General features: G+C 43.5%; 1 protein-coding gene across 1 annotated transcript in view; it reads right to left on the reverse strand.

Moving 5' to 3' along the window:
• Positions 1–22,634, reverse strand: part of GALNT8 (polypeptide N-acetylgalactosaminyltransferase 8) — a 52,776-nt gene that overhangs the window by 9,760 nt on the left and 20,382 nt on the right. Inside the window, exons 5-9 of the mRNA XM_010845203.1 lie at positions 19,618–19,918; positions 8,803–8,969; positions 5,345–5,528; positions 3,801–3,998; positions 2,995–3,109 (exon numbers count right to left, since the gene is read on the reverse strand). Coding sequence (XP_010843505.1) covers positions 2,995–3,109; positions 3,801–3,998; positions 5,345–5,528; positions 8,803–8,969; positions 19,618–19,918 — 965 coding nt within the window. The remainder of the gene's footprint in view (positions 1–2,994; positions 3,110–3,800; positions 3,999–5,344; positions 5,529–8,802; positions 8,970–19,617; positions 19,919–22,634) is intronic.

Below are 22,634 nucleotides of genomic sequence, written 5' to 3' on the forward strand. Positions count from 1 at the left end.
TTAACCTTTGATATTAATCACGTTAGACCTTAGGCTAAGTAAATTCTTTCCTTAACTAAAACCCACTACACCCTCACCCTATAGGAATGTAACTTTATTTGGGTGGCGTCTGTTTTAAGAATAATCCCCCTTGGAGAAAGAAGTGTTCTGGTTGACTGACCGCTGTCACAAGGAGAGGGTCATAAATTGTCAGCAGGCCCCCCTGGCCAGAAGATGATGTAACACCCCTAAGACCTCTGTATACATTTGTATGAAGCACCTGACTTTAATAAAAGTCAAGACTGCTGTCCCCGCGTGACTTTTGTATAACATCTCAGTGTATAAAAACAGACTCTGGAAAATAAAGAATTGGGATCAGTTCCTCGAAAGACTGGTCTCCCCATGTCTCTCTCTCTCTCTCTCACTCTGGCTGAGTCTCCATCTGGAGCGCAGAACCCGCCATGCTTACTAATTATGCCTGGGCTTCTAAGATCCGACCTGGGAGGCCTCAGTGTCTCCTCTCCTTCGGGAGAATGGAAGGACGCCTGCGGCCTACGTAAGTGGTGCAAGCTTCTTGTCTTGAAGTTTTATTGGTCTCCCGCATAAACCAAGCTACTCAGCCTCTTTTCTCCACTGAATTTTCCTACTGAGCTATCCTTATTCTATTACTCTTTATATCTTTGATGAATATTTAAATAGTCGCCTAAGCCGTCTCCCCTTCGAATACTCTGGATCAGCCAGGGCTGGACCCCAGCACTAGCCGGTCCAGTTACTATGCTTAGTCGCTCAGTCGTGTCCAGCTCTTGGTGACTCCATGGACTGCAGACCGACAGGCACCTCTGTCCATGAGGATTCAGGCAAGAATACTGGAGTGGGTTGCCATGCCCTCCTCTAGGGGATCTTCCCGATCCAGCGATTGTGCACAGGTCTCCAGCATTGCAGGATTCTTTACTGTCTGAGCTTCCAGGGAAGCCCTTCCAGCAGCGGTTAGCAACCTACCGCACTCATGTCTGCAAATCCCTGAACATCACAGGTCCAGTGGCTCAGTTAAAACACCTTGGGAGGGGTTATCCTAGACCAACAGTTTTCAGATTTTTCTGTCTCAATTTATTCCCACTTGCCAGATGTCCCCCGACACACCCACCCTCCACCCCCTCACTCTTTCTCTGAAACACACGAAAAGAAACAGGAAGTTTCTGATTATAGTAGCTTACTTTGCATCACAAACCATCCTGACATTTTTCAGGAAGTTAGCCCTCACCACGTAGGTATTATGATTATTCCTATTAAGGTAATGGGCCCAACCTTACCAGCTAAGAAATGACAAAGCCAGAAGGATTCTGTGATGCTGTGGCACAGTGCCAGGGATACACAGGGTGCTGAACCAGAGTGGGTGTACTTTCTCTCCCATCAGACCAAAACTCTTCTGTATTTATACACATCCAGGTGCACCATCACTGCCGTGGCCTCTAGGTGTCAGAATAAAACATCACATGCAGCTCTGATGTTCTCCAAGGTCTGTTCCTAGAGAAATGTACATCCTAGCAAATGCTTAGAGGTTTGAAAGGACAAATGGCCACACGCACAAACCACGGAAGCTGAATGCGGGTAAACTGTTTTATCAAGAAAGGGGAAGAATGACTCTTCAGAGGGTACGGCAACTCACTCTAGTATTCTTGCCTGGAGAATGCCATGGACAAAGGAGCCTGGAATGAGTGGAGTGGGTTGCCATGCTCTCCTCCAGGGGATCTTCCTGACCCAGGGATCAAATCTGCGTCTCTTACATCTCCTGCTTTGGTAGGCAAGTTCTTTATCACTGAGCCACCTGAGAAGCTGTTCTCTTCATACCGATGAGAATACAGATGTGGTGTTGAGTGTATCAGAACAATAAGATGGAGGAGACTTGGTTCCCAACACCCTGCTGGTGGTAATTTAGTCACTAAGTCATGTCCAACTCATGTGACCCCATGGACTGTAGCTAGCCAGGCTCCTCTGTCCTTAGGATTTCCCAGGCAAGAATACTGGAGCGGGTTGCCACTTCCTACTCCAGGGATCTTCCCAACCCAGGGATCAAACCCACGTCTCCTGCGTTGTAGGCGGTCTCCTGGGTTGTAGGTAGATTCTTTACCGCTGGGCCACCAGGGAAGACTGGAACTGTCATCTGAATCCTGGACTGCTCATGTTCAAATTGTTACAGGAATTAATTTATATCTCATTTAAATCTCTGTTATTTTGGCCTCTGTCACAGAAATCAAACAAGAATTCTAATTCTCACACGTTTATAAATCATTTCAAGTTATTTATCACGTTTGACCTGCACTGTCATCCTTAGGAGGGAAATAAACTGGAGCTTCCCTGGTGGCTCATGGGAAACGAATTGCCTGCAATGCAGGAGATGAGGGTTCGATCCCTGGGTCAGGAAGATCTCCTGGAGAAGAAAATGGCAACACATTCCAGGATTCTTGCCTGGGAAAATCCCATGGACAAAAGATCCAGAAGGGCTACAGTCCACTCAAGTGTTTAGTTGCTACAGTCCATGGAGATGCAAAAGAGTTGGACCTGACTTAGGGACTAAACAACAAAACTGGGGAACAGACCATGAAAGAAAATGGACATGAACTCATGTCATCCTGTCAGCTGCTTGACTGTCCACAGGGGGACAGATTGGCTGCCCACACATCTTTATCCTCTGGTCTCTCTGCCCATTCCAGTTTCTGACTGGTCTTGCAGAGAACCACCCACCCCAAAGTTGGTGTATGTCAGGGGATGTTTGGAAAATGCCTGAAGTCCTCAAGAAAATAGGGACACCATCTTTCCAGCAATATCTCCCAGACTATACAGACCTATACCAAGACGCTCCACTCTAGAAGTTCCACAACCTCTCCTTAGTGACCTGGAAACATGAGAATTTGTTCACCTCTTGAGCCAGTGGCATCCATCCTTGTTCCAAGGTTCCAGAGGTCCTCTACCTTACCCTTCTGCTTTGTCCCATAATGAGAATGGAAACATACCTACCCTCAGGCTAAGTTCCACATTCTCTCCTCCATAGGTCAGCATCCCACCATCCAGAGAGCCAATTTCTTCCAAGAAGAGCCTGTTGGCAGCCAGGATGCCCATGATGGAAGGACTTCTGTGGAGCACATGGCGAGAGAGTCACTCACCCTGGACGCAGAACATCAGGATGAAGGTGACAGGTAGCAAGCTCAGCGATGATGTAGCCTTTGGAAGTCTCTCTACCAAAGCTGCTGCTTATCCTGAAGGCTTTCCCCAAACCCTCAGACTGAACTAAGTGCATGGAGCCTTCCTGTCTCAGATTATATTGAAATCCATCTTGGTATCCCTACTTCATAGCCTGATAAATGCTTAAAGGGGCTGATATGTTTTCTAAAACATTATACATTTTGCTTTATTTTGCTTAAAATTCCTTAAATAGCCAAAGTATCTGTGATTTCTTTTCTGGGATCAGCTCTTTTTTTAACTTTTCATTTTGTATTGGGGTATAGCCAATTAACAACATTGTGATAGCTTCCCGTGAACAGTGAAGGGACTCAGCCATACATAGACATGTACCCATTCTCCTCCAAACTCGGCTCCCATCCAGGCTTCCACATAACATCAAGCAGAGTTCCTTGTGCTCTACAATAGGTCCTTGTCGGTTATGAGATCTGCTTCTTTTTTTCTCTATATCCTGTCCTTCACCCCAACTCCTCTGCTCCTCTCACCCCACTCCTAAGACTACTACGAAGGACAAACAAAGCCCAGACCATCCATCCCTGACTTCCCCCAGACTAATCAAGTTTCCTAAGCTCATGCAGACTGACCTCACAGGAGCAGTGACATCGTGGAGATCAACCCAGGCTTTCGGCAGTGCATCATAGCGGCACCAGAGTTCCCAGTTAAACCCGTCAACCGCCAGTGCATATTTAATCAGTTCAAAGGTGTCAAAAAGAATGTTGTCAAACACAGGAGATACGATCACGGTGCGGTCTTCCTGAATCCGAGCCAAGATGGGCTCAGCCCTGCAAGAAGGGTGTGTAACAGACCCAGGTGGGATTTGAGGATAATAGTCAAAGTGAGCAGACAAAGCTGCTCCATCCCATCCCCTTGTCCTGACCCTGACCACCTTCTTCACTCAGGCCACACTGGCTAGTAGGCAGAACTCTCCAGAGTCCTGAGAATCTGCAGGTTTGAGAAATAGCTGGGGCTGCTGGCAGCTGACCCCAGTCAAGAGCACATTTGAAACTGGGGTACCCAAGTACCAACCCCAAGCCACTGTGAGCAGTGCTATCAGTATCTGCCTGAATTTGTCTTACTTCTTGAGTCTCCCTGCTTCCAAAATAACATCTCTTTACTATCTGATTCCCCACATTCTTTGAGTAACACAGCTCTTCGTATCATGTAACTTCATGGGAAAACCTTAAGAATTACCAAAAGGTAGTCTCTTCATGCATGGATGTGAGAGTTGGACCATAAAGAAAGCCGAGTGCTGAAGAATTGATGCTTTTGAACTGTGATGCTGGAGAAGACTTTTGAGAGTCCCTTGGACTGCAAGGAGATCAAACCAGGCAATCCTAAAGGAAATCAATTCTGAATACTCATTAGAAGGACTGATGCTGAAGCTGAAGCTCCAATACTTTGGCCACCTGATGTGAAGAACTGACTCATTGGAAAAGACCCTGATGCTGGGAAAGACTGAAGGCAGGAGGAGAAGGGTACAACAGAGGATGAGATGGTTGGATGGCATCACTGACTCAATGGACATGAGTTTCAGCAAGCTCTGGAAGTTGGTGATGGACAGGAAAGCCTGGCATGCTGCAGTCCATGGGGTCACAAAGAGTTGGACATGACTGAGCGACTGAACTGAACAGAGTCTCTTCATTTTACAGATAAAGTAATTTGTTTGTTAGTTGCTAAGTTGTGTCCGACTCTTTTGCAACCCCATGGACTGTAACCTACAAGGCTCCTCTGTCCTTGGGGATCCAGGCAAGAATACTGGAGTGTGTTGCCATCTCCTACTCCAGGATATCTTCCCAAGACAGGGACCGAACCTGCATCTCCAGCATTGGCAGGCAGATTCTTTACCGCTGAGCCACCAGGGAAGCCCTAAGTTGTGACTCATTCAAAGTCACAAAATATCTGGCATAGTCAGGGTTTGTATTCAGTTGTCAATACTCCAAGCCTATTGTTTTTTCTCTAGACTACTTCTTGTAGGCAACCAAAGTCCTTGAATAGAAACATCCTGTTTTTGGAGCTTCCCTTTTCTTAAGTTCTGACTTTCCCTACTTCCACAATATCCCGTCTCTACTCATTGTATTTACAATTTCTCCTCTCTCCGCTTCCCCACATGGAGCCCCTGGAGCCTTACCACCCAACATTCACTTCAATGTGAGCGTCCAAGATGGCAACCACATCAGCCGTGGCCGCCTCCCTGCCGGTGTTGCGAGCTGCAGCCAGACCTCTTCTCTCCGTGTGTCGTACTATCTTCAGGAGTCCTGGACACTTCTGGTTGTAAAGCTTAATCTTCTCATCCAAGTCTGCCTTTAATTCTCCTGCCAACCAAAGGCACACCTGTAGAAATTCTGAGTGCAATAATCAACACGGTGCAGAAATTTTATACTAGGATACTGTAATGGTTGGACTACCTCCAGCATAGGGTGGGCAGTTCTACAGCCTTGACTGAGAAAATAGTCTTTCCTCTACACCAACTTCTCCTCTGCCTTCCATCCTCAGAATTAATGTTCCCATTCCTAATCTTTCTCTTGAGGTTAAACTGTCTTAGCACAGTAAAACTGCTGTGTTGGGCACTGTTACAGGTACTTTAAGTGTATTGAGAAATTACTATAAGAATGAATGGGATCAGAGAACACCATAATTTGAAAAGACACATGCACTCCAGTGTGCACTGAAGCACTATTTACAATAGCCAGAATGTGCAAGTGACCTAAACGTCCATCAACAGGAATGGATAAAGAAGATGTGGTACATATATACAATGGAATATTACTCAGCCATAAAAAAGAATGAAGTTGTGTCATTTGCAGAGACATGGATGCACCTAGAGACTGTTACACAGGATGAAGTAAGTCAGAAAGAGAAAAATAAATATCATATTAACACATAATGTGGAATCTAGAAAAATGATATAGATGATCTTATTTGCAAAATAGAAATAGAGACACAGATAGAGAACAAACATGGACACCGAGGAGAGAAAGTGTGGGTGAGACGGACTGGGAGACTGGGATCGACATATATGCACTATGACACTATGTGTAAAATGGATAACTAGTGAGAACCTGGGGCTTCCCTGGTGGCTCAGACAGTAAAGAATCTGCCTGCAATGCAGCAGACAGGAGTTTGATCCCTGGGTCAGGGAACTCAGTGCTCTGCGGTGACTTACATGGGAATGAAATTCAAAAAAGAGGGGATAGAGCTGATTTATGTTGCTGTACAGTAGAAACCAACACAACACTGTAAAGCAATTATACTCCAATAAAAGTTTTTTTTAATGAATGGGACACACCTGACCTAACTAACGTAGGGTTGCTGATGGACAGACATTGCAGATACAGCCTGGAGCATCGTCTTCACCACTAAACTCTCAAGATTTTACGGAGGGCACATAAACAACTGAAATTGTTTCATCTTCTTTTAGATATTCCTATTTGACCTGCTGAGGCTCAACTGGGATGGAATGCCCAGATGAATCTACTTTTCAGCTTCTATCTAATAAGTTTATCCCCCAAATAAAGAAGGCTGAGTGCCAAAGAATTGATGCTTTTGAACAGTGGTGATGGAGAAGACTCTTGAGAGTACCTTGGACTGCAAGGAGATCAAACCAGTCAACCCTAAAGGAAATCAGTCCTGAATATTTACTGGAGGGACTGATGCTGAGGCTGAAGCTACAATATTTTGGACACCTGATGTGAAGATCCAACTCATTGGAAAAGACTCTGATGCTAGGAAAGATTGAACACAGGAAAAGAAGGGGATGACAGAGGAAGAGATGGTTGGATGGCATCACCAACTCAATGGACAAAAGTTTGAGCAAGCTCCAGGAGATGGTGATGGACAGGGAAGCCCGGTGTGCTGCAATCCATGGGGTCACAAAGAGTCAGACACAACTGAATGATTGAACAACAATCTCCAAAATATACAAACAAGATTCACTATTCCACACTGTTCACAGTTTCTTCTTCTCTCTCTCCTCTGTTTTAAAAAATATGTCTATGTATTCCTATCATTTTTGAAAAGCTTGGATTAAATCCATTGACCTTTGAAATATTTAACTTGATGCAAATTAAGCTTCATATCTAGAGGGGACAAAGGAAGTGTGTACACCTCTCATGTCAATGTGTAACATTTCAATCTTACTACTATTGATGGTGAGGACAAGGAGAATTACGCTAGCTAACATTTACTAGGGACAAGCCCTGGGCTGAGGACTCTACGTGTGTTAATTCCCAAACAACCCTGTGAGGAAGCACTATTATTTTACAGATGGCGACACTGGAGACATGAAGTAACTGAGAGAATCGCCATCACCTAAAGTCACATGAGCTTCTCCTGTGGCTGATGTGGTAGAGACTTCTGATCATTTTCCTCAATTTAACACACACAAAAAAGATTTTAACACAATACATAATTCAGTGCAGGCTCAAACTGGCTGCTGTTTCCATGGTTACTGAGAGAGAAGGTGATTGCTGCCCTAATGACACCAGTCAAAGAATGACCAACAGTTCCCTCTGCCATGCCTTCCCAAACAAATTATCCCCTTGGAAGACACAAATGGGTTCCTGACCCAAGTGAGCAGGTTGTGTTATACATAGGGTCTGGAACAGCCTAGAACTTTCTTTGGCTTCAAATAGTTAACGAACATAAGGTATTTAGAATAAATGATGTTAACTGCTATTACTACCTCTTTAATTCTCACTCTAGTCCATGAGATCATGATTATTCTCAACATCCGTGCTTTGCAGATAAGGAAACTAGTGGAGAAGTAAGTCACTCAAGAGATAGAGCTTGTAAGGGAGGAACTGAGATTCCATAAAGTGAAGACTCAAGTGCACTGCCTTCCACTTCCTGTGTCATCTCAGGGGGGACTGGACCAGGTTGCGGGAGAGGGCAGGGCCTGAGCAAGAGACCCAGCCACTGTGGAGAGTCTCAGCACCCAGAGCTCCCTTCTCTCCAGGCTTAAATACCCAGGAAGATTGGGGTTTCCTCCTAGGGGATGATTCTGAATCTCTTCCTGGTATCTGGGGTTTTCCTTTGGACCCACCTCTCTCCCTGCTGCCTCCCTCATAGTGCGTGGGCCCGACTGACTGCAGATTCACCACATGATTGGAGCACATTGTGTGACCTCTCCTAGTTTCTTCTTCTGTGTGACCAAGAGGATCATCCCCTATCTCAACTATGGGAAGATTAATGTGCCCAGCACAGTCAATAAACAGTCCCTCTCTTTTCCCTCCATGAGAAATCCAACTTTCTGTCCTCGTGTGTGTGTGTGTGTGTGTGTGTAGGCGTGTGCATGCTCAGTTGTGTCTGACTCTTTGCAACCCTATGGACTGTTATCCCCCAGGCTCCTCTGTCCATGGGATTCTCCAGGCAAGAATACTGGAGTGGGTTGCCATGCCCTCCTCCAGGGGAACTTCCTGACTCAGGGATAGAACCTGCATCTCCTGCATGGGCATCTCCTGCATCTCCTGAGTAGGCAGGCAGATTCTTTACCGCAGTGCCACCTGGGAAGCTAAGCTAAAACCCCTTTATCCTAGCACAATCCATATACAGTCATTTTTTATACTATTGCTTGATCAAGTTGCTCACCATGTGAGCTAAAATCATCCACTAAGATGATCTCCTTCAACACTCGAGGGGGGGTCCGCTGGATGATGCTGGTGATGGCTCGATGGATGACAGACAGAGCTTCATCCATGAATATGAGGATGACGCTGAGAGATGGGAGCTGTGAAGGATACTGCTTCCAATGGCACCTGTAAGAGACCTTTTATAATAACCATATCACTCTTTTAATTACTTAAACATTGTCCTCCGAAGTCCCCCTTCACTACATAGGATGTTATAATAATTCAATCAGTTCACCAGCTCTCAAACTCAATAGGAAGGGAAACTGTCAGTTGCTTTTCACAGTAGAAAGATTTTGCATTTGTTTGTCCAAAGTTCTCCTGTTGTGGGGATAAACTTCATTTCTTTTTGATTAATCATCAGTAGACATTTCCCCTTGAACAGTCAACCTGCCCCACAAAGAATTCCCGTTCCTTCCCCTGCCCCAAAGTAGCTTCTTTGCCAGAAGTCCTCTTTCTGCCTCCCTTTCCACATGTTCTCAGACCTCCCATCATTTGGACACATGCCTCAACCTCACCACTATAGAGAGGTGGCAAACTGTCCGAAGAAGTGTGCTTGACACACGTTTTATTTTTTATTTTTATTTTTGTGTGTGTGTGTGTAATAAAGTTTTAATGTCAGAGCTTACATTTAGTAAATGCTCACCATATGTGAGGCACTGGCTTACTCTTTTTTTTAACATCCTCATCAAGATATATTTCACACACAATAAAAGTCACCCATTTAAAACTGCACAATGCATTGTTTTTTAATAATATTCACAGAGTTGGGCAACCATCACCACCATCTAATTTTGGGACAGTTTCATCATGCTAGAAAGAAACCCCATATCCACTAGCAGTATTTCTTCATTTCTCCCCAGTCCCATTCCCCCTCAGCCATAGGCAATGATTAATCTACTTTTTATCTCTATAGAATTGCCCATTCTGGACTTTCTGTATAAATGGAAACATACAATATGCGGTCTTTTGTGTTCACCTAGAATAATGTTTTCAAAGTTCATCAATGTTGTACCACATGTCAGCACTTCATTTCTTTCTATTGTCAAATAATATTACATTGCATGGATATGTCACATATTTATCTGTTCATCCAAAATCGGACATTTAGCATGCTTCTACTTTTTGGCTGTTATAAATGCCACTATGAAAATTCTTGAATGAGTGTTTATGTTGGCATGTTTTTATTTTACTTATACACACACTTAACCCTAGGTGAAGATCCTTGGAGAAGGATCCTCTTGAGAGTCCCTTGGACTGCAAGGAGATCAAATCAGTCAATCCTGAAGGAAATCAACCCTGAATATTCATTGGAAGGACTGATGCTGAAGCTGAAGCTCCCAATACTTTGGCCACCTGATGTGAAGAGCTGACTCATTAGAGAAGACCGTGATGATGCTGGGAAAGACTGAAGGCAGGAGGAGAAGGGGACGACAGAGGATGAGATGGTTGGATGGCATCACCGACTCAATGGACAAGTTTGAGCAAGTTCCAGGAGTCGGTGAAGGACAGGGAAGCCTGGCAAGCTGCAGTCTATGGGGTCGAGAAGAGTTGGACGAGACTGAGTGACTGAAGTGAACAGAATTGAAGAGAGAAGGTGTTAAGTCAAGTGGTAACTCTATATTTAACAATTTGGTGAACTACTATACTGTTTTCTAAAGTGGCTGCACCATTTTACATTCCCACCAATAATAAATGATGCCTTCAATTTTTCTCCATATTCTGGACAATATTTGCATTATCTGTCATTGGGATGATAGCCTTCCAAGAGTATGAAGTATTGTCTTACCATTGCTTTGATTTCCATTTCCCTAATAACCAACGATGTGAACATAACTAATGGGGTGAACTCAGACATGACTCAGTGACTAGCACTTTCAATTTTCACTTCATGGCTGATTCACTTTGCCTAGAGCAGAAACTAACACAACATTTTAAAGCAACTGTACTCCAATAAAAAAATTTTTTTAAAGAATTAGAACACATTTCCTCTGATTACAGAACTGTCAAAAAAACAAATTCTCAGAAGGCAAAAAGGAACATTATAAGGCTTTGAGAGATCAGGAAACAGAACATAAAAGTAAAACATAAATAAACACAAGTTGGAAAAAAAATTAAAAAGAGGAATTTCATAGTCTAAGCTTTTCTCCCCAAATCAGTTCCTGCTTTCTCTTGCCACTCCAACATTGATGAAATGCAGAGTAATCGAGATTAACTCTGTAGACACATCAATGGACTCCAAAAGGCCATGCAAGGAATTTCAAGTAACACTGAAAAGCATACAGAAGTCTGCAAGAAGGATCTCTCCTTTCTCCTTGTTTCCTAGCACCTGACTGGCATGTGTGGACCAGTTCTGTCCAGTAGAACTGGTCCAGTTCTGACCAGTTCCTACCATGATATAGATGTTCTGTATATGCTGTTCATTCTGATCTACACTAGCCACGTGTGGCTAGTAAGCATTATAACAAGGCTATGTAAACTAAAAAAAACCTGCTTTTTAATTTAATCCAATTTTAATTAATTTAAATAGCCACATGTGACTGACGCTACCATATTGGATAGTGCAGTAAAATATACTAAAAAATATTCATTGGTTGGTTAACAGCTGGAGGAATTAATCTTTAGCAAATACTTCCAGTATAGAATTACAATTGCCCCTCACTTAGTGGGCTTCCCTGGTGGTAAAGAATCCACCAGTCAAACAGGAGAGGCAAGGGACGTGAGTTTAATCCCTGGGTCAGAAAGATCCCCTGGAGGAGGAAATGACAACCTACTCCAGTATTCTTGCCTGGAGAATCCCATGGACAGAGGGGCCTGGCAGGCTGCAGTCCATGGGGTCGCAGAGAGGCAGATACAGCTCTGCACACCCACATGTGCAAACTCACCCTTAGCAACAGGAGGATACAAAGAGAGAAATATATAACGTGAGCAATTTCTAGATGTTAGAGCTATAAGTGTGTGCGAAGTCACTTAAGTCATGTCTGACTCTTTGCTACCCTATGGACTATAGCCCACCAGGCTCCTCTGTCTATGAAATTCTCCAGGAAAGAATACTGGAGTGGGTTGCCATGCCCTTCTCCAGAGGACCTTCCTGACCTAGGGATCAAACCCATGTCTCTTATGTCTCCTGCACTGGCAGGCAGGTTCTTTACCACTAGCACCACAGCCAGATCCCAGATGTTAGAACTAGAAAGATAAGTTGTATGCAAATCACAATTTTGCCAGAAACCGCTATTGTGGAAAGTAAATAAACTGATATGCACCCATGCAACAATTGCCAAACATCTTCTTATTGATACATTGGGATTTCCTGAGGCAAGTTAGGTGGGCAGCAAGGCCAGATTCCTGGGTGTGTGACTTGTGCAAGCACACAGGTCCTGACACTTGTGAATTAACTCGATAATTTGCTGTCACCATCTTGAAATATTTTTAAGTAATTTTTAAATAACAAGCCCCACGTTTTTATTTTGTACCGGGCCCTGCAAGTTTTCTAACTAAACTGGTCATGGCATTTTTCTGAACTCCCTATTAAAGATTAACTATTGAAGGCCTGCCTTTCCATGAGTTTGTATATTGGAACTTAATATGTACTTAGGGCTTCTCAGGTGGCTCAGTGGTACAGAATCTGCCTGCCAATACATGAGACACAGGAGATATGGGTTTGATCCTAGATCAGGAAGATCCTCTGGAAGAGGAAATGGCAACCCACTCCAGTATTCTTGCCTGGAGAATCCTATGGACAGAGGAGCCTGGCGGGCTACAGTCCATGGACTTGAAAAGAGTTGGACACGAAAGAAGCAACTGAGCATGCAGGATCTACTTAAAACTCAATAAAGTTTATTGATTCCCCTGAATGGCCTTTCTCTGGTCTCTGAAAGTTAAAGGGAGGATGTGACCACTTGGAGAATGCCAGGGCTGGCATGTTTCTGGTATCAGACAACCATCCAAAAAACTGGGGAAACCAGTAGTGACCACCACTTTGCATCTTGCTGGTGGGCTGCCGTCTATGGGTTTGCACAGAGTCAGACACAACCGAAGTGACTTAGCAGCAGCAGTAGCAGACATAGAAGGTCCGTCCTCATATTATCTTATAATTTATGTGATGGCTCTGAATCACTAAATCACTTCTTCCTCAGAGAAAATCCAAGGAGGACTTTCTTGGTGATCCAGTGGATAGAAATCCATCTGCCAATGCAGGGGACACAGTCTGATCCCTGATAGGGGAAGATTCTATATGCCGCAGAGCAATTAAGCCCATGTGCCACAGCTACTGAGCCAGTGCTCTACAGCCTGTGCTCCACAACAAGAGAAGCCATCGCAATGAGAAACCCACGCACCTCAACAAAGAATAGTCCCAGCTGGTCACAACTAGAGAAAGCCCTCATGCAGCAGTGAGGACCCAGCACAGTCAGAAATAAATAGTAAATAAAATAAAATTTTAAAAGTCCAGGGAGTGGTCTTCCTATAGTTCTCCAAGTGTGGTGGTTTCCAGGATGCCTTAGTTCTGGAATCCATCCATCGGAGCCACATAAATTTTTTTTTATGGTCAGCAGGAAGGAAGAGCGCTCATTTGATTTGTAAGCAGCAGACATGACTCATGTTATTCAAGAATAGAAGGGTACTTGAATCAGACATAGTTTGCATCCACACTAATACTTTCTAACAAGCAGTTTCATGACTTAATCTCTACAGAATTCAACCTTAATGCTCCACAAGTGCGTCAGTTACCCACTGATCTCAGCATATTATCCACACACCTAAAGACTTAAATGATGAATTTGAGGCAGGTTCCAAGGAAAGTAGGAGAAATGCAGAGATGCACACCCAGACACACCTTAGTCCAAATACCGAAAGCCAAAGATAAAATATTGACAGTAGTCAGAGAAAAATGACTCACCACATACAAGGAGACGCTCAACAATATTAAGAGTTGACATCTCATCAAATACAATAAAAATAGAAGGTAGTGGGACAATATACTGAAATTGTCCAAAGAAAAAAGACTGTCAACAAAGCATCTTACATCTTTCAAATGTGAAGAGGAAATAAAAGCAAGTGAACATTGAGAGAATTTGTTGGAAGTAGTCTACCAACAAATTCTCTCAATGTTCACTTGCTTTTATTTCCTCTTTAAGGCACTGGCACCCCACTCCAGTACTCTTACCTGGAAAATCCCATGGATGGAGGAGCCCAGTAGGCTGCAGTCCATGGGGTCGCTAAGAGTCGGACACGACTGAGCGACTTCACTTTCACTTTTCACTTTCATGCATTGGAGAAGGAAATGGCAACCCACTCCAGTGTTCTTGCCTGGAGAATCCCAGGGGCGGGGGATCCTGGTAGGCTGCCGTCTATGGGGTCGCAAAGAGTCGGACACGACTGAAGCGACTTAGCAACAGCAGCAGCAGCAGCAGACTACTTTAAAAGAAATACAAGTTTTTTTTATATATACTTTTTTTTTATTATTTTAACATTTTTTAACTTTCTATTTTACATTGGAGTGTAGTTGATTAACAATTTTGTGATAACTTCACGTATACAGTAAAGTGACTCAGTTATCTCTTATTTTTCAAATTATTTTCCCATTTAGATTGTTACATAATATTGAGCAGAATTCCCTGTGCTATACAGTAGGTCCTTGCTGGTTACCTATGTTAAATATAGTAGCACATACATGTTAAGACCAAACTTCCTAACTATCTCTTCCTCTTTCCTTCCCATCTGGTAACCCTAAGTCCATTCTCTAAGTCTGTGGGTCTTTTTAGGCTAAAAGCAAATGATTTGGGGCCATAATGCAAATACACACACATACACACACAGGCAAAAACAAAGAGCACCAGTAAAGGTAACTGTGTAATCAGAAAAGACAGTATATTTCTTCTCTTAACTAATTTTAAAAGCAATTGTATTTTTAAAGTGTATGTAATTGTATTATTGGGACTATAACATATAGCAATTTAATATACTTGACAAAACAGCACAAAAGAAATGGATGGGAGAAAAACTGTATTGAAGTGAGGAAATAACACCAGATGGTAAATTGAATCTACAGGAATAAGTGCAGAGAATCAGACATGGTAAATAAGATAAATATAACACACTGTAAATTTATACTTCTTCTCCTTTTTTCTCATCTTCTTTAATAGACATAAAATTATGTAATGTAATTATAATAGTATATTTTGGAGTTTGTGCCATACAATTTGAAATATGTATGAAAATAATAGGAAAAAAGGAGGAAGAGGGAATAGAGCTATAAATATAATCTTCCTATATCTCACTCAAATAAGTCTAAATAGACTCTGATAAGTTAAGATGCATGTGACAAGCCCTAGAACAACCATTAAGAAAACAACTATAAAAATATACTGAAAAATTATTTAAAGAATTATACTGTTACATTAGAAAATAGCCACTTAATGTAAAAAACAAGCAGTAATGGAGGAACAAAGGGAAAACATGAGAGACATTAGAAAACAAAAATAGAATGCCAGACGTAAATCCGACTATGTCAATAAAACAATGATTGTGGGTGAATTAAGCAATCCAGTCAAAAGGTAAATATTGTCCGATTGCATTTTTTAAAAAAGGTCCAACTGTATGTTGTCTTTAGGAAACATTTTAGATCAAAAGATACAAGTAGGTTGAAAGTAAAGGATATATCAGCAAGCAGCAACCATAAAAAGTTAAAGAGGTTATACTAATATCAGGCAAAATAGATGGTAAAATAAAGACATTGCTAGTTATAAAGGGAGAGACTTTGTAACCATAAAAGGATATAACCATCAGGAAGATATGCCAATTTTAAACATATATTCCCAGCAACAGAGTGCCGAAAAGCACGAAACAAAGCCTGACAGACTGAAGGGAGTAACAGACCAGTCAGCATCAATCCCTGGCGATTTCAATACCCTACTTTCAAGGAGAGTAGAAAGGAGAGTGTTAGTCACTCAGTCGTGGCCAACTCTTTTCAAGCCCATGAACTGCAGCCTGCCAGACTCCTCTGTCCATGCGATTCTCCAGGCAAGAATCCTGGACTGGGTTGCCATTTGCTTCTCCAGGGGATCTTCCAGACCCAGGGATCGGACCAGGTCTCCAGCATTGCAGGCAGATTCTTTACTGTCTGAGCCACCAGGGAAGCCCCATAGAACAACTAAACACAAGATCAACAAGGAGGGCTTTCCTGGTAGTCCAGTGGTTAGGAATCCACCTTGCAATGCAAGGGACATCAGTTCAATCCCTATTCCAGGAAGACCTCACATGCCTCGGAGCAATGAAGTACGTGCCCCAACTACTGAAACCAGCACTCGAGAACCCATAAGCTGAAACTATTGAACCCACGTGCTGCAACTGCTGAAGCCCGTGTGCCTGGAGCCTGTGCTCCACAGCAAGGGAAGCCACCGCAAGGAGAATCCCGAACACGAGGAAGAGCAGACCCTGCTCACTGCAACTAGAGAAAGCCTGCGTGCAAAAACAAAGACCCACCACAGCCAAAAAAATAAAATACAGAAATGTCTTTTTAAAAAAAAGGACAAACAAGGAAATGTAAGACTTAAACAACATTGCAACCAATGAGAGAGACCTAGTGGTGTCCGTAAGAACAGTCCACACAACAACAGCAGGTTGCTTTCAACTGTACATGCAACGTTCTCCAGGAGGGGCTGTGTGCTAGAGCATAAAATAACCCTCAATAAATTTTAAAAGACTAAATTCATACGAAGTGTGATTCTCTGATCACAGCAAAGTGGCACGAGAGATGAAAACAGAAAGATATTAGAAATTCACAAATCGGTGGAAATTAAAGAACACATTCTTAAATAGTCATTGGGTCAAACAAAAAAGTTACAAGTAAAATTAGGAAATAGGAAATACTATAAACAACTATCCACCCACAAATTTAAAAACTTAGGTGAAATTGGCAAATTCCTATTAAAAAACACTTGCAACTCAATAATGAAAAGACAACTGCCTTCTTAAAAGTAGAAAGTGTCTAAATGGGCATTTCTCCAAAGAAAATATACAAATGGCCTGTATACACATGAAAAATGTTGAGCATAACTAGACAACAGGGAAATTTAAATCAAAACTAGACTTGTATACCACTTGGCTTCCCTTGTGGCGCAGCTGGTAAAGAATCCGCCTGCAATGCAGGAGACCTGGATTTGATTCCTGGGTTGGGAAAATCCCCTGGAAAGGGGCAAGGCAGGAAGCAACAGTTAGAACTGGACATGGAACAACAGACTGGTTCCAAATAGGAAAAGGAGTATGTCAAGGCTGTGTATTGTCACCCTGCTTATTTAACTTATACGCAGAGTACATCATGAGAAACGCTGGGCTGGAAGAAGCACAAGCTGGAATCAAGATTGCCGGGAGGAATATCAATAACCTCAGATATGCAGATAACACCACCCTTATGGCAGAAAGTGAAGAGGAACTAAAAAGCCTCTTGATGAAAGTGAAAGAGGAGAGTGAAAAAGTTGGCTTAAAGCTCAACATTCAGAAAACGAAGATCATGGCATCTGGTCCCATCACTTCATGGGAAATAGATGGGGAAACAGTGGAAACAGTGTCAGACTTTATTTTGGGGGGCTCCAAAATCACTACAGATGGTGACTGCAGCCATGAAATTAAAAGACGCTTACTCCTTGGAAGGAAAGTTATGACCAACCTAGATAGCATATTCAAAAGCAGAGACATTACTTTCCCAACAAAGGTTTGTCTAGTCAAGGCTATGGTTTTTCCTGTGGTCATGTATGGATGTGAGAGTTGGACTGTGAAGAAGGCTGAGCGCTGAAGAATTGATGCTTTTGAACTGTGGTGTTGGAGAAGACTCTTGAGAGTCCCTTGGACTGCAAGGAGATCCAACCAGTCCATTCTGAAGGAGATCAGCCCTAGGATTTCTTTGGAAGGAATGATGCTAAAGCTGAAACTCCAGTACTTTGGCCACCTCATGCGAAGAGTTGACTCATTGGAAAAGACTCTGATTCTGGGAGGGATTGGGGGCAGGAGGAGAAGGGGATGACAGAGGATGAGATGGCTGGATGGCATCACTGACTTGATGGACATGAGTCTGGGTGAACCCTGGGAGTTGGTGATGGACAGGGAGGCCTGGCGTGCTGCGATTCATGGGGTGGCAAAGAGTCAGACATGACTGAGTGACTTGTGCTTTGCGCTTTCACACTCACTAGGATGGCTATGATCAAAAACAAAAACAAACCTTGATAAGTATGTTAAAAAAAATCAAAACTCTCACATGCTGCTAGAGGGAATAGAAAATGATGCAGCCACTTTGGAAAACAGTCTGGCAGTTCCTTGGAAGTTTAAATATAGAGTCATCATATGGTCCAGCAATTCTACTCCTGGGGTATAACCAAGAAAAATGAAGACACATGTCCACACAAGAACTTGTACATAAATGTTCAAGCCAAAATTATTCATAGTAGTCAAAAAGCGGAAATAACCCAAATGTCCATCAGCTGGTAAACAGATAGAGAAGAGGTGGTATACAACTGGACAATGAAATTTTATTTTACCATAAAAGGAACAATACTGACAAATAAAGTAGTAATGAATGCTATAACATGAATGACACTTGAAAACATTATGCTACATACAGAAGACTCCATGTTATACGATTCCATTTATACAAAATGTCCAGAAGAGGCAAGTCCATGGGGACAAAAAGCAGATTAGTGGTTTCCTAAGGATGAGGAAGTTGTAGGCAGATGGGGAGGGCCTGTTAGGATGGGTAGGTTTTCTTTTGGAAGAGGTGAAAATGTTTTGAAATTGATAATGGTGATGAATAAACTAAAAATCATTAAATCATACACTTTAGTAAATTGTATGGTATGTGAATTTATCTCTAAAAACTGCTATTTTTAAAACTAATTAAGGAGGCAGAAAAAACTTACTAAGGAGAGGCAGAATGAGAAAAAAAATAGGAAGGGAAAACAGAAGGAGAGAGGAAAGTTTCTTTAAGTTAAAGTTAATAAGACCCTGGTGGTCCCGTGGCTAAGACTCTGTGCTCCCAATGCAAGGGGGCCAGGGTTCGATCCCTGGTCAGGGAACTAGTTCCCACGTGTTGCAACTAAAGGTCCTGCATGCCACAAGGAAAACTCAGCAGAGCCAAATAAATAAATATTTGTTTAAATAAATAAAGACGGGTCCAAGCAGAGACTTGGAGAGAAACATCAGGGAGACGAGTAGCACTGTTAACTTCCTTCAACTTGCCCAAGTTTCTCTCTCTCAGCCTCGGTTTCTTCACCTGTAAAATTATGAGTTAGACCCATCCTATCAGAATTCTCAAGGATCTGTGTGTCTCTGATACCTCTGCTCAGCTCTGAGGGGCTGTAAATACTTAAATCAGTCATTTATCGTCTCAGAGCTGCCATTATAAAATGGATTAAAGTCAAGAATTCTGCTCTGTCAGTCTTCCAGAACTTTCTACACCCCGACCCACTTCCTCACGAATTTCTCACTCTCCCTCCCTTCTTTTCAACCCTTGACTTCTGCTGCTCTCAAAATGTTAGTCACTCAGTTGCATCCTACTCTTTGCGACCCCCATGGATAGTAACCCACCAGGCTCCTCTGTCCATGGAATTCTCCAGGCAAGAGTAGTGGAGTGGATAGCCATTCCCTTTACTAGGGGATCTTCCCGACCCATGGATTGAACCTGGGTCTCCTGCATCACAGGCAGATTCTTTACCATCTAAGCCACTTCCCACAGCTTGTCTTCAAGCTACATTGAGGTCCCTAGGAAGCCTGCCTTGGTCCATCTTACCTGGAATCGCGAGTGTCCGGGAGGGTACGATCCAGGGGCAACCGGTCACTGAGGTACACGTTATAGCCAAACTTCTGGAAGAGGTCCTCAGCCTCTTTCTGCTGAGCCTCAGAAAGGTCCCTACCCCACTTCTTGAAAAGTTCTGAGTCTGGGAAGAGAACCTTGTGGGGATTTTCCTTGAAGAAGCCACCCTCCTTGGCGTGAGCTCTATCTGGAAAAGGATAGAGCTTTTCGTCTTTCACCATTGCCAGCGTGCAAATCCCATCTTCTGATTGTTTTGTAGCCAGCTTCATAGTTTGTTCTGCAAATGAAGGGCAGGGGAGAAAGCATCTCAGCCAGGTGTTAGCTACCCGGGCGTTACTTTCTCATCCCCATTTCCTTGAAATGTTTTTCTTCCCAGATTTTTAGGAGGGTGCAACAGAAAAAGTGTGCAAGAAGTTGTAGACATTGGCAAGAGAAGACCTGGAGAGATGGTATCATTATGGAGAAGTTGAATGAGCTTGCTCCAGGGTCCTGAGGTTGTGGTCAGGGCTAGATAGTGTGCATTTGTCATTTTCGAGGGGAGCAGTTTGGGACGATGACAAAGCCCAGAGCACACTGTGAAAGTGTGAGGCAGGAGGCAGGTAAAGGACTTTACAGAGGGGGAGGCTAAGGGATTGGATCGGTTAACCACAGGGTGCTGCAGGGGCCCAGGTGACAGCAGGACTTGGGTCAGATGGAGACTGTGAATGGATGGCTGTGGCAAGGCCTGTAAGGAGGGAGAGAGTGTGTTGAGATTGGCAGGGAAGTGTCAGCTGAGGAAAGAGGACAGTCAGGCTTTCGTGATAAGTAAAGGGCTGTTCCAACAGTCTTCTGACTCCTTCCTTCAATGGAACCAGAAGGACGTTTGGGATCACCCTAAATGGTGGAATACAAAGAGCCCGAGATCACCCTCTCTCTCTCGAGCACACCAACATCACTACCATCCGCAGAGCAACCATGGGTGACAAAGACCAGAAAAGATCTTCCACAGCTAAAGGCATCAAAAAACTGGACAGACCTCCCTGGTGGTCCAGGGGACCTGGATTCGATCTCTGGTCAGGAAACTAGATCCCACGTACTGCAACTAAGACCCAGCACACCCAAAGAAAGAAATTGGAGGACCCCAAACTGGAGAATGATTATATTGCCGAGGTTCTCCTCCAGGAGTGAGAGTTCTGAGCTGCATGTAGCGTTTCCCAGCCCAGGGGTCCCACACCAGGAAAATGAGCCCCCATAGCATTTGGCTTTGAAGACCAGAAAGGCTTAATTTTGAAGTCCCAAAGGGCCGGGAGAAATAGAGATTTCATTTTTAAAGGACACACACACAAAATCTCATGCACACCAGGACCCAGAGCAAAAGCAGTCATTTAATAGGAGCCTGGGCAGACCTACCCATTGGTCTTAGAGAGTTTCCTGGGGGTGGGGGTGCTGTCACTTTGGGGACAGAGACACTGGCAGGAGCCATACTTGGGAACTTTCGATTGAATGAAAGCTAGAGTTGACTGATTAGTATTTCCCAAGTCCTACATTGACTATGATACTCCTCAGCATTCAGCCCCAAAATGTTAATCAAGGTGATAGGGACAGAGTAAAGGGACCGAAGAAGGTGATTAAATGGTTAATCCCACTAGCGGGGTGTAAGTAGAAAAAAAATATGGGAGACCTCTGTAAGTTAATGGGCACTTAAGAAAGCAGGTTTGCTTAACCACAGAAGCAAGCAGGCTTCCTTAGCCACAAACCCAAGCAAAAGAAGCATGAGACATGCCCCCAGATGATAAAACAGTGGCATGAGCCCCACATCCTGCCCAGTGAGCTCAACAAGTTAATGATCCTTAGGACGTGCTCTCTCCACACATCGAAACAACAGTTTATGGAAAGGTGACATTTCAAAGTGAAAGGCACTCACTGTGCTGAGACCTGGAATAATTTTCCCATAGTGCCATGACAGTCCTGGCTTGACCATGGAGGGACAAGAAAACTCCACTACCCAACCTGGAGAAGGGGCTGATGATGGAAACATGACATCTACTCGAGAATGAGGAAGAAGGTCTTCTCCCCCTCCCCACTTTTCCTTTGATTATAAAACTGTAGCCCACTAAGGTCTTGCGGAAGCACCCTCTGGCCTGCCCACTTTAAGCCTCTCAAGCATCCTATTCTAATCAGTTCAGCTCAGTTCATTTCATTTGCTCAGTCGTGTCCAACTCTTTGGGACCCCATGGACTGTAGCATGCCAGGCTTCCCGGAGCTTCCTCAAACTCGTGTCAATCAAGTCAATGATGCCATCCAACCGTCTCATCCTCGGTCACCCTCTTCTCCTCCTGCCTTCAATCTTTCCCAGCATCAGGGTCTTTTCCAATGAGTCAATTCTTCACATCAGGTGGCCAAAGTATTGGAGCTTCTTCAGCATCAGTCCTTCCAATGGATATGCAGGGTTGATTTCCTTTAGGATTGACTGGCTTGATCTCCTTGCAGTGACTCTTAATTCTATTCTAATAAAGGGACTCTCAATTCCTATTCTAATAAATTCCTTACCTATCACTTTGCCTCTCTCACGCAGAAATTTTTCTGCTTTAAGACATAAAGCACCAAAGCTCTTCAAAGCCCCCCAAAATACCCATCCAGTGGCTTCAATTCAAAGGCACTCCACCAGAGGGGCTTGCTTAAGTTCCCACCAATCCTCCCTTTGTTGTTTTTCAGTCACTTTAGTTGATTTTGACTCTTTTCAGCCCCATGGACTATAGCCCACCAGGCTCCTCTGTCCATGAAATTTCCCAGGCAAGAATGCTGGAGTGGGTTTCCATTTCCTACTCCAGGGGATCTTTCTGACCCAGGGATCAAACCTGCGTCTCCTGCACTGGTTGGCAATTCTTTATCACCTAGTCACCAGGGAAGCCCCAGTCCTCCCTTACACACATTAAACTCCAACCAAATTGATGGGATCACCTCTAGCTCATGTAGTACCATTCTGCAAGTTAGAAGAGAGAATCCCTTTTTCA

This window comes from Bison bison, unplaced genomic scaffold (genome assembly GCF_000754665.1).
Source record: "Bison bison bison isolate TAMUID 2011002044 unplaced genomic scaffold, Bison_UMD1.0 scf7180017864213, whole genome shotgun sequence".
NCBI classification, from domain to species: Eukaryota; Metazoa; Chordata; class Mammalia; order Artiodactyla; family Bovidae; genus Bison; species Bison bison.